Below are 13,615 nucleotides of genomic sequence, written 5' to 3' on the forward strand. Positions count from 1 at the left end.
GACAAAATGTCACTTAACTACAAATCAGGGATGAAGCGCTCTACAGTGCGACAGATTTTAGACCACCCCATGTTGTCATGGACTTTGTAGACCAGGACCTGGGGACTGGAGTCAATGAGAAGAGGGATGCAGGGGACCCAAGTCTCAAGTGAAACAAGGGTGCTTTATTTGCAGAAATGCATGTTTATATATCTTCATACAAGGCAGCTTTAGGCAGTAAAAAAAATTGAGCAAAAACAAAGCCAAGCAAATAACAATCTTCAAAGGCCAGAAAGCATTCAATATCTTGAATAAGAGGGGCATAACCTAATAGATTACATTTAATTAAGGTCACTGCAGGGAGTCACTGAAGGGAGTCCAAGTAGGTGCCCTCTCTCATGATCTCAGTCGTGAGAACTGCATGCAGCTCTGCTCGCTCCTGTTTTCCAGGAACTGATAAGGAATAGAGAATCCTTGAGAAACGGCACACAAAGGGGAAGAATAACATACTGGATCCCTTAAAGCTGAACGTCCCCCAACAGCAGGTGAGCTTGTTTAGCTGCAGACAGAGCCAGAGCAGGGCAGCAGACTCCTAGGTAGAGTGTTAACCTAAAAGGCTAGTTGTCAGCTTTGCTAAATCTAAGAATCTATTTACTTGTCTGCTTACATTTTTCACTCTCTATGGAGGTTATCAGATTCTGAGGATGTAGTCCTATTAACTCACATTGAAAAGAGACTGGGGTACAGACTGGACAGCCACTTTATTGATGTGTGAGAGGTCAGCTGTTATCTGGAAACTTCTAGATGTTAGTCATTTGGACAGGGCGCCAGGTTCACATAAGAGATGAGATCAGAAGTGAGCTGAGAAAGGAAGGGAAGAGGTCATCTCAGGGAAATTCTATCCAGTGCCCATAGCTGGATGTGTGAATTTTGCCCCACATGGGAACAGCTAAATAATGCCTGCTTATTTGTCCAGGCGTTGTTAGAAATACACTAGGCCATCCAATCATCACAACAAGCCAGTGGAATAGATATGATTATCATTTCCATATAACTGGGGAGAAAACTGAGGTGCTGAAAGTCATAGAGCCAATGCAGACTGAAGCTGGGTCATCAACCCAGGCAGTCTTGCCCCTGTGTCCACTGTCTCAAGCACTGGATCCAGCCCTCTCCTCTGACAATGTGCTTCCTATCTTAGAGAAATACTTAGCAAGTTCTTACTTTCCAATTCCCATTCTTCTTTGTCACAAAAGTGCCATTCACCCATTCTAAAGACATTACAATCATTACAACAATACAATTGAAGAGGATACAGTTCCCCTTATACTCGCTTACTTCCAGTCTTGTCTTTTAGATGGTGTTTTGTTGAGCTCTACAGAATCTGCCTGCAATGTAGGAGATCCTGGTTTGATTCCGAGGTCGGGAACACCTGCTGGAGAAGGGATAGGATACCCATTCCAGTATTCTTGGGCTTCCCTGGTGGCTCAGCCGGTAAAGAATCTGCCCGCAATGCGCAAGACTTGGGTTTGATCCCTGGGCTGGAAAGATCCCCTGGAGAAGGGAAAGGCTACCCACTCCAGTATTCTAGCCTGGAGAATTCCATGGACTGTATAGATAGTCCATGGGGTCACAAACAGCAAGACACAACTGAGCAGTTTTCTCTTTCACTTAAACTGGACCTTTGGTCACTTTCACTGGACCTGTTCCCATCGAGATAATATTTTTAGAAGTTATCCTGAAGGATAAAGCATCCATTTAAAATTTACTCTTACTATCTTTGTTTTCAGAAGATTATCATTTTCTGACACAGTCTTCAATCCTACATCTACTCACTCTTAGAACTGGCTCTGGGACAGAGCGAGGACTTCCCTGGAGGCTCAGTGATAAAGAATCCTCCTGCCAATGCAGGAGACATGGCTTTGATCCCTGATTCAGAAGATCCCCTGGAGAAGGAAATGGCAACCTACTCCAGTATTCCTGCCTGGAAATTCCCGTGGACAGAGGAGCCTGGTAGGCTACAGTCCATGGGGTCCCAAAGAGTTGGACATGACTTAGTGACTGAACAACAACAACTTGCTGGACACTCCAGATGTGGCATTACTGCCTTATAGTCTATCAGGGCAATCAGATGTTACATAATTAGATAAATTACTTAATTCCAGTTGTACAGAGTATAGCTAAAGGAGATGCTTAAGATTAATGAGAAGTAACAAGGACACAGAACAGTGTAGTGGTAAAATACTACTTATATAATTAATCATGATTTAGCAAATTAAGTAACCTCTCTGAGTTTTCAGTTGCCTTATTTGCAAGTAAGTCGATCAGTTGTGTCCAACTCTTTGCAATCCCATGTACTGTCTGTCTCCTGACAGGCTCCTTGGTCCATGGAATTCTCCAGGCAAGAATACTGGAGTGGGCATCCATTTCCTTCTCCAGGGGCTCTTCCCAACTCAGGGATTGAACTCGGGTCTCTTGCATTGCAGGCAGATTATTTACCATCTGAGCCACTAGGTAAACCCTCCTTATTTGCAATCATATAAATAATTATAGTAATTATCTCAAAAGGAAGTTGTAGAGATTAAATGAAGTGTTTGTAAAAGACTTCCCTGAGAGGTTGTATATAATTTAAGGTTGCTACCATTAATATTAAAAATAATCTGTATCTTACAGATTCAATAAAGATGTATCATTACAAGGTTCGAAAGTCATTGCAGCCTCATTCTCCCTGAATATGTGGTAGGATCTATCACCTCTCAGTGAATACATAAGGAGATGAGATTGTATTGCACAATGACTGAGGCAACTGTAGTTGGTAGAGAAGAATGAGAATCACATACACAGGCAAACTCAAAAATTTTAGGGAAACCAGCACCTAAATGAGTGGCCAGAAGGTTATAGGTACACCGTACTTTGCTTATAACAGATCATCTCAGTGATACTGTTCTCCAACAATGTCTTCAGTGAACTTTAGAACAATTCAGTTGATATTTTTAAGGTATATACATAATTAAAATTTTTAAAGGGAGAAAAGGGTCAATAAGTAAAAATAAGAAAAATCAAAGTCGTTTATATTGAATATTTCCTTCTGACCTGGAAAATCCACCATATATTGTACGAATGTTTCTCCCTTCTCTGACTTTAACTAGACTCTCCTCTCCAGGAACAACACAGGAGGTGGGAGAAAAGTGTTATACTGCTGTGTAGATATCTCAGTGGCACACATGATTTGGAGTCCCCCACCTAGGCACTCATGGCAATAAATGCATATTTTTAATAGGCTTCATAAAAAAAAGAGTAGAAAAGAAAAGGGGAAAAAATGACAAAACACAGAAAATCAAAGTTTCAATACTCAATGTTTTGTTTTGTTTTTTTTCCCCCTGGAAATTGTTTTTTTTTTTTTTTAAACTTTACATAATTGTATTAGTTTTGCCACATATCAAAATGAATCCGCCACAGGTATACATGTGTTCCCCATCCTGAACACTCCTCCCTCCTCCCTCCCCATACCATCCCTCTGGGTCATCCCAGTGCACCAGCCCCAAGCATCCAGTATCGTGCATCGAACCTGGACTGGCAACTCGTTTCATACATGATATTTTACATGTTTCAATGCCATTCTCCCAAATCTTCCCACCCTCTCCCTCTCCCACAGAGTCCATAAGACTGTTCTATACATCAGTGTCTCTTTTGCTGTCTCGTACACAGGGTTATTGTTACCATCTTTCTAAATTCCATATATATGCGTTAGTATACTGTATTGGTGTTTTTCTTTCTGGCTCACTTCACTCTGTATAATAGGCTCCAGTTTCATCCACCTCATTAGAACTGATTCAAATGTATTCTTTTTAATGGCTGAGTAATACTCCATTGTGTATACGTACCATAGCTTTCTTAACCATTCATCTGCTGATGGACATCTAGGTTGCTTCCATGTCCTGGCTATTATAAACAGTGCTGCGATGCCCCATTGCCCAAAGTCCTCAGAACTTGCTGATACCTCTCCTTCAGGCAATCCTGCAGAGCCCCCCAACTTCCCAATGGTCCTCCAAGTTTCTGTGCTTTAATTTATAGAACGTGCTCAGAATGGTACCAGATACTTCCTAAGTGCTCCTTACGTATTAGCTCTTCTATTTGAATCTGGTTAGAAGATTATTTTCCGATGTTCTGGGGTCTGTGGTCAGGAAGATGAGGCAGTTCCCAGAGAGCTATTCAGACACAGCTTCATGCCAGTTACCCACTGCACAGTGAGAGGGGAAACAGCCATTCACTGGGATGATGAGGCCAAGCCTGTTGCAACAATACCCAGAGTTCTAGACGGAAACATTCCTACCTGGCACACAGGCCAGCTGTCTACAAGGACTCACCCCCACCCTCACTGGATTCTTTGTTTTTCCTGGACTTTAGGAGCTCAGGGTTTCAGCCAGGAAGACACAGGCATCTGGCAGGCAGTCAGGAGGATCCTCTGCTCTGTGCACTCAACTCAGCCAGAAGGCCAGGCCAGAGGGGATTCCCAGGCTGGATCCTGAAATCCCATTTGGCAGCTTGCATTTAGTTTCCTTTTCACTTGTTGCATCAACTTCATTGCTATTTTTGCCTTTTGGGGTTCATTACACAATCTCTGATGATGTAACAAAATTCAAGTCACTTGTCAGTTTTAAGTATGTAGAGGGCTTTGCTTTGGGCTGTTTCACTTTAAAGAAGATTTGGAAACTGCCTCAGAGACAGGAAACTCACCCAGAACCCACACAGTGCAACCTGCCCTCATGTCAGCAGGGTAGGGCAGGGGCCCACGGAGGCTTGTTCAGCAGCTGCAGCCAATGTGTTGTCCTTTTAACTCTCTTCTCAACCTTAGGTTGGCCCGACTCAATGCAGTCCTGACAATGACTATGAGAATTAAATGAGTTCAGCTCATAGGACGGCCTGGAATCTGAAGGAAAAAGTAAATGCAGGCTTGATGCAGACGGGCATGTTGTGAAAGGGCCAGTCTGAGTGTCCAGCAGCAGCAGGTCTGGCAGCAAACAATGAAGACAATGCCTGGGCTACTCTTGCCTGTTCCTAGACCATCGACCCTCTGATGGGAGCATTCTGAGGGTGATGGGATGCAGAGTGTAGGATCCTCTGGTTGGTTATGTTCTGGAGGAGTTAGAAGAACTAGGCAGAGAGAGTCCCCAGCAAAGTACCTAGTCCCAGCTTGATCCTGAAGCGAGAAGGACAAACACTGGGCAATGAGTCTAGTCCAAGGCATATGAAAGACGTATAGAGCGTGAGTAAAGGGAAAACAGAAAGTGAAAGTGAAAGTCGCTCAGTTGTGTCCTACTCTTTGTGACCCCATGGACTATATAGTCCATGGAATTCTCCAGGCCAGAATACTGGAGGGGGTAGCTGTTCCCTTCTCCAGGGAATCTTCCCCACCCAGGGATCGAACCCAGGTCTCCTGCATTGCAAGTGGATTCTTTACCAGCTGAGCCACCAGGGAAGCCCAAAGGGAAGAGAGAAGAGGCTGCAACCAGAGGCACTTAGATCTCTCTGCATATTGTCCCTCTCCACACCAGGTGGGAGGCCTGAGGAGCGGCTCTGGGCCCATCAGCTATTGGCTGTGAGCACAGGGCAACCCCAGCCTGGGCAGCTTCAGCCTCAGGTGCTGAGAGAGGGCGAGGGCGAGGCCACAGCTGCAAGGTGGGAAGACACGCTCTTCCCTCAAGCTGGAGACAGACTCTCCATTGTGGTCCTGAAGCTTCACAGGAGCTCTCTAGGTTGCTGAGCAAAATGTCTCCAGTCTAGTTTGGCCTATTTTTAAATTTGTATAAATGGTATGTGGGTTTTTTTTGAGTTGAGGTTCTTTTACTCACTACTATGTTTGTGCATTTAGTTGTGTTTCTTACATTTTATTAACAACCATAGTGTAAGCATAGGTAACATATTTATTCATGCAATTTTAAGGAATATTTGGGTTGTTTCTAGTTTGCAACTATTATGAATATTGTTGGTCTGAATATTCTTTACTTATATCCTGATGCAGATTTACATGATTCTTTTTAGGTTAATTAAGAGTGGATTTACTGGGTCACAGGCCATGCATATTTTCAGCTTTCCTAGATAATGTTTTTGAAAGTAGTTGTACAAATTAACACACCAAACAGCAGTTGCTCCATATAGTCATTACAGTTGATATTTTAGGTCCTTTAACTTTTTTATTTACAGTTAATGTATTTGTTTATCTAAAAATTTGAAAAATCAATCCAAAATGTTTAGTGTTTGTAAAACTGGCCAGAGAAAAAAACAAAATTAGTTATTTTCATATGTGTGTGTGTATGAAAATGCAAGGAAAACTTAATAGCAAAGTTTACTATCTCTACTTTCTATTTAAAGTTGCTATTTAAAAAGTAGCAAATGTCATGAAAAATTTTCATTAATACTTGCAACAATAATAAAGCATAAATATATTGGAATAAACCTCAGAAAGAATGTGCAAGACACATAATCAAACTAGCAGCAAAAATTTATTGACAGTTTAAAAATAGTTCAAGAAAATGGAAATATTTGTTTTTCTTTGACATGGTTAAGAAATGTTTGCTAAGTAAAATTTGTTCACTAAATAACTGTGTGTTTCTCAGGAGAAGGTGGCCTTGGCAGTCTCCTATTGCACGTTCTGATTTCCCTCCTCACTGAGGGAAGATATGAATAAATATCTCCCTTCCACCTCATCACATGCTTACATGCCCCTTGCTCCCTTACAAAAAGAGAAGTTGCTTAATCCTCATTAATGATCAAGATTTAAAGCATACTGTCTCAATGTAAGAGGAAAAACTGTTATATTTTTCACTGGCTTCTGGCCATCTAATATGAAACAAAAATGAAATGATAGACTTGTCAGTTCAGTTGCTCACTCATGTCCTATTCTTTGTGATCCCATGGACTGCAGCACACAGGCTTCCCTGTCCATCACCAACTCCTGGAGCTTGCTCAAACTCATGTCCATCGAGTCCGTGATGCCATCCAACCATCTCATCCTCTGTTGTCCCCTTCTCCTCCTGCCTTCAATCTTTCCCAGCATCAGGGTTTTTCCAATGAGTCAGCTCTTTGCATCAAGTGGCCAAAGTATTGGAATTTCAGCTGAGGTTAAAGGTGAAGATAAAGTGACCTGTCAAAGCTACTTTAAAAAAAACCTGAAATCTATACTTTATTCAGACTTCCTTTTTCCACCACCTACCCATTCATCCCCGCTGGTTGGAGTAACTTCATTTTTATTTATTTATTTATTTTAAGGCTATGAGGACTGTGGGATCTTATTAAATAGATTCCAACCAGAGATCCAACCTGGGTGCCCTGCAGTGAAAGCATGGAGTTCCAGCCACCGAAACTCAAGGGAATTCCCAAATCGCCTTAGTTTCTACCCAATATTGTTTTTCTGTTCTGGGATGTATTTAGAATGGCAGATTTTATTAATTTCCATGTTTCCTTAGGCACCTCCAGGCTGTGACAATTTCTCAGTAATAGGCTTTTTATGTTCTTATCAGTTGGTATCATTTCAAAATGTCAATTTCCAATTTTTTATTGCTAGGTAAAAAGAGGTGATTGATTTTAAAATTGAACTTCTTTTTGGTGACTTGTGAAATTTATTTCCTGGAGAAGGAAATGGCAACCCACTCCAGTACTCTTGCCTTGAAAATCCCATGGGCAGAGGAGCTTGGTGCAGGCTACTATCCAAGGGGTCACAATGAGTTGGGCACGACTGAGTGACTTCACTTTCACTAAATTTATTTTAAAATTCTAATAGTTTATATATTGTTTTGTATTTTGTATGTACACAATTATATCTTTAGATAGAAAAAAATTACCTGAGACAGTCAGCAAGGTATTTGAACAGGCCTCTCACAAAGAAAATATCCAAAATGGTCAATAAGCATATGAAACTTGTGTTGAACCTTAGAAACAATTAGGCAATATGAGTTAAAACTGTAATAAGATATCACTATGCTTCACTAGAATGGCTAAAATTAAGAAGACAGGCAACATCAAGTGTTGAAAAGAAAGTAATGCAACTAACATCCCATTCTCTGATAGTGAGACTATGCTGCTGCTGCTGCTGCTGCTGAGTTGCTTCGGTTGTGTCTGACTCTTCTCGACCCCACGGACTGCAGCCTACCAGGCTCCTCCGTCCATGGGAGTTTCCAGGCAAGAGTACTGGAGTGGGGTGCCATTGCCTTCTCCAGTGAGACTATAAATTGGTGCAAACATTTGGAAAATATGTTTGTTATTATCTACTAAATCTGAACATATGCACATTCTATTACCCAGTTACTTCATCCTAGGCCATATACCCAACAGAAGGCTATAAAAATGTGCACCAAAGGACACAAACAAGGATTTTCATAGCAAAATTAATTATACTGACAAAAATCAATATAAACTCCATGAAGGCAGTTGAAAGGTGGTATAACCTCCATAAAGGCAATTGAAAGAGCCTGATTAGGAAGCAGTTCATAAACACAATAGCAGGACATGGGAGGAGGACAAGGGAAGAAAGAAGAAAAAAGTATTCTTGTTTACAATTCTGTACCCATCCCCTTCTTCCAGTTCCTCACTCTGGTCTTTATTTCCAGTCTCTACAGCCATGAGAACACCTGGGCAGGATTTCTCCCGGCTTCAGTTCCCAACAACGTCTGTGCCCATTCTTCTGTTCAGGGCACAACCTAGCACCCTCTCTGCCTGAAGACTTTTCGAATTAAGTACAAAGCCACACTCTTGCATTCAAGACTGTCCCGAATACATCCTGAGCTGATTTTCCACCATTGATCCCCTTGATTCTTAGCACATAACTCGTCAACAACTTGAAGCTCCTTCTGTGTGGTCCCTGCAAACTCAGGAATTCTCCTGGCTCTCTGATCAAGCTGCTCCCTCCATCTTGAGCTGTGCTGGCCACCATGACATCAACCATAAGAAGCCAACTGACCACTTGACTAGTCCAATCTCAGCTGTACTATGACTGTAAAAGTATGTACTGTATTTTGAAGGAACTATGAAAAAGATGAATGTAGCTATCTCATTATTAATTTTATATTGGTATGTGTTGAAATGATAACATTTGGATATTTCATGCTCAATAAAATACACTGTTAAAATTAACCTCAACGTAAGACCAGAAACTATAAAACTCCTAGAGGAGAACATAGGCAAAACACTCTCTGACATACATCACAGCAGGATCCTCTATGACCCACCTCCCAGAATATTGGAAATAAAAGCAAAAATAAACAAATGGGACCTAATTAACCTTAAAAGCTTCTGCACATCAAAGGAAACTATTAGCAAGCTGAAAAGACAGCCTTCAGAATGGGAGAAGATAATAGCAAATGAAGCAACTGACAAACAACTAATCTCGAGAATATACAAGCAACTCCTACAGCTCAACTCCAGAAAAATAAATGACCCAATCAAAAAATGGGCCAAAGAACTAAATAGACATTTCTCCAAAGAAGACATACAGATGGCTAACAAACACATGAAAAGATGCTCAACATCACTCATTATCAGAGAAATGCAAATCAAAATCACTATGAGGTACCATTTCACACCAGTCGGAATGGCTGCGATCCAAAAGTCTACAAGTAATAAATGCTGGAGAGGGTGTGGAGAAAAGGGAACCCTCTTACACTGTTGGTGGGAATGCAAACTAGTACAGCCACTATGGAGAACAGTGTGGAGAGTCCTTAAAAAACTGGAAATAGACCTGCCTTATGATCCAGCAATCCCACTGCTGGGCATACACACTGAGGAAACCAGAAGGGAAAGAGACACGTGTACCCCAATGTTCATCGCAGCACTGTTTATAATAGCCAGGACATGGAAGCAACCTAGATGTCCATCAGCAGACAAATGGATAAGAAAGCTGTGGTACATATACACAATGGAGTATTATTCAGCCATTAAAAAGAATACATTTGAATCAGTTCTAATGAGGTGGATGAAACTGGAGCCTATTATACAGAGTGAAGTAAGCCAGAAAGAAAAACACCAATACAGTATACTAACGCATATATATGGAATTTAGAAAGATGGTAACAATAACCCTGTGTACGAGACAGCAAAAGAGACACTGATGTATAGAACAGTCTTATGGACTCTGTGAGAGAGGGAGAGGGTGGGAAGATTTGGGAGAATGGCATTGAAACATGTAAAATATCACGTATGAAACAAGTTGCCAGTCCAGGTTCGATGCACGATACTGGATGCTTGGGGCTGGTGCACTGGGATGACCCAGAGGGATGGAATGGGGAGGGAGGAGGGAGGAGGGTTCAGGATGGGGAACACATGTATACCTGTGGCGGATTCATTTTGATATTTGGCAAAACTAATACAGTTATGTAAAGTTTAAAAATAAAATAAAATTAAAAAAAAAAAATTAACCTCGCTTGTTTCTTTTTCGTCTTTTGATGTGGCTACTAGAAAATTTTAAATTAAGAAATTTAAAATTTCTTAAAATTTTTAAGAAATTATATTTCTTCTGAGCAGTGCTGAATACATTCTCTGGTAGCATATTGGAAAATCACATAAAGGATAAAAATCACCATTTAGCTTCACAAGTCAAACATAATTACTATTAAAATGTTAGTATATTTCCTTTAGTTTATTTTTTTCCTATATACTCTTACATAGTTGCATTGTATCTACAATTTTATGCCCTGCTTTTGAATATAACTAGGTGCTTTTTATTTTCTTATAATACCAAAAAATAAATTCCTTATAGAAAAAATTTAAATGTGATAAAAGAAAGGGTAAAAATTACAGTAACATTTATTCAGTTCTTTCAAACTAAATTGTGAAAATACCTAAGAATCCTATCTCAGAATATTCTTTCATTATGAGGAAAAGTTTATGTACAAGCAGTTCTAAAGGTACAAAGTGAGGAGCAAAGAATTTTCCTGCTTGCTGCATCCTTACCCTAGTGTGCAAAATCAGATATTTAGATTATTTGAAGTATGTACAAAATAAATATGCATTGGGCCTCAGCAATTGTCACAAAGGATCCCTATAAGAGAAATCATGGACTTTTATGCACGGTCTGCGTAACATTCATTTGCCTGCATAGAGATATTCCTTCATCTTTACTTTTTAGTTATATTTGGAATAGTTTGAGATTGTCAAATAAAGCAATAAATTTTGGTTGATAAAGTTATGCAATATCTTGCTGCTTATCGTTGAGGCCTACAAAATATTTCAGATCAACTTAGCTTATACCATTCTATTTTAAATACAAAAAAATAAATTTTTTTCTAAAATCATAAACTCTTAGAAATAAAGATCCTTTCACAGAACCTAATAATATGAAAAAACAAAGACAAAGATCTTTTCCCAATGAAAGAACTCTGCTATAATTCAAATTGATTAGGCTATTTTTTTTAGCATTTAGCAATTCACTGAAAATCTACAGAAACATTAGAAATTCTTTCAGAATGTATGAAAAGTAAGGAGCTTAAAAGAAAAAGAGTTTTAGAGGTAACTAATCCTTTAAATGACACGGGAAAACTAAAAAGGAGAACTTAAAGTGGGAAATTCCTCTCAAGAAGGAGAGCCATCCTGTATAAGTAGCCCACACTCAAGGAGGAAGGCCATTCACTCTGCAAACCCTTGAAGACTCAGCGTCAGCATCTACTAGCAGAACAGGTAGCCCTGTGCCTGATTTCATCCTGACCTACCGGTGCCTCCTCCCGATGGTTCTCCTGCTGTGTTTCTCCACCACAGCTCTTTCCGGGAGCTACAGCTTGCTCCGATTCCAGCAAAGGTGGAGCACTGTGGTGTCTCAGAAACTCCTGGGGCAGTTACCTGCAACGCCTCAACATTGCCTCGAGGCCAGGATGGACTTCCAGGTCCCTGAGGAAATGAACCAAGCACAGCAGTTCCGGAAGGAAGATGCCATATTGGTCATCTATGAGATGCTCCAGCAGATCGTCAATATTCTCATCAGAGACTTCTCCAGCACTGGCTGGTCTGAGACCATCATTGAGGACCTCCTTGTGGAACTCTATGGGCAGATGAATCGTCTGCAGCCAATCCAGAAGGAAATAATGCAGAAGAAAAACTTCACTATGGGAGACACAACTGTTCTTCGCCTGAAGAAATACTACCTCAACCTCATGTACTACCTGAAGTCCAAGGAGTACAACAGGTGTGCCTGGACAGTCGTGCAAATGCAATTGCTCAGGAACTTTTCTTTCCTGAAGAGCCTAAGAACTTACCTCCGTGACTGAACATCTTCCACCTGTGGCTCTGGGAAGGGACAACGTGACTTTGAGCTGAGACTCTTCAGCCAGCAGAGGCTCTTGAAGTAACTGACAGTGCAGTGCACTGGATTTCAATGGACAGTTAAAGACTAAGCTATTTTTAAATTGATTTATGCATTATCTATTTCTTAAAACTTTTATATGGGAAATAAATTATTTATTAAACAAAAGTCAACATGGCAGTTTCAATCTCAACTTGATTTAGGTGACAACACACATTAAAAATTGCAGAGCACCTTGGAGACATTCATTGCAAAACAAGCCTGCAGAGTAGTCGAGTTTCTGGCCCTGCCTTTGAGGAATTTAAAATACAAGGAAGCCGTGTGGAATGTCCAAGTTATATGCCTGCTCTCCATGTATCCATATAGTCTACCTGCGCTTGTCTTGTTCACTTCTTTAAATGTACCAGATAGCTCATGCCGGAGGGCCCCTCTATATGATGTGGTGTTTTTTTCTTTTTTCTTTTCAATTAACGGACAATGTACACCACCATATATTTGAGAGTCTTACAAAGTAAGCCTTCTTTATGCCAACAAAATTTGGGCAAATTCCACTTAACTTATAAAATTCTTACTAAAGTAAATGAAAAATTCGGACCTTCTAAATGTCCTCAGTTGCTTGTACACTCCAACCCTTCTTTCCAACAACGCAGTCCTCACAAAGAGGTCTCAGGAACATGAGTCAAAAATTACTTAAGACTGTCTTGGGGGTCATTAGAAACTGTCAAACATGCTAATTCACGCAAGTAAAAATAAGTGAAAAGTCATCTTGAAAATATTAAGTTTACATCCATTAAAGATAGAAAGTAAAACGATATTAAATACTTGTTTTGGTACACAGAAAATATAGCTGAAGTAAAGTTTAATAAAATGCTACTGTTATATACAAAATATATTTTAATATTCTATGCTTAATATTTAAAATTTTCTATAAATTTATTATAAAATTGGAAACGTGAGATATTTCATTTAAAATAAGTATATAATTCAATATAAAATTAATTCAAAAAAATCAAGTGCTGTGCTTTCTAAAATATTCCTAGTTTTCAGCTATTCAACACTTACTCCCCCCACTTCAAGGCCGAATCCTTGAAAGACCCTGAAAATTCCAGAGCATTCCAGGGGCGCACAGTTCTTTGCTCCCCGACCCAGGTGGTGGCCGCGTTCTGTCTCACCCCCAGAAAGTCCCCCAAACCGTCCCATGGTTATTTGTCCCCTGGCCACCGCTGAGTTCTCTGTCTGCAACGCACTCCCAGGGTCCCATAGCCAGTCTCATCGCCTTGGCTGTTTCTCACGTTGTCCAAAATGGCTCCAAGCCTATCGTCTCACTGACTCCACCTGGCTCCGCTTTGTGCT

At 40.4% G+C, this 13,615-nt stretch overlaps 1 protein-coding gene across 1 annotated transcript in view; it reads left to right on the top strand.

The window, feature by feature from the left end:
* Positions 1–12,227, top strand: part of LOC112583885 (interferon beta-3-like) — a 34,930-nt gene extending 22,703 nt beyond the window's left edge. Inside the window, exon 3 of the mRNA XM_025281456.3 lies at positions 11,639–12,227. Within this exon, the coding sequence (XP_025137241.3) occupies positions 11,639–12,227 (589 nt within the window). The remainder of the gene's footprint in view (positions 1–11,638) is intronic.
* Positions 12,228–13,615: the final 1,388 nt, after the last annotated feature.

This window comes from Bubalus bubalis, chromosome 3 (assembly GCF_019923935.1).
Source record: "Bubalus bubalis isolate 160015118507 breed Murrah chromosome 3, NDDB_SH_1, whole genome shotgun sequence".
Lineage (NCBI taxonomy): Eukaryota > Metazoa > Chordata > Mammalia > Artiodactyla > Bovidae > Bubalus > Bubalus bubalis.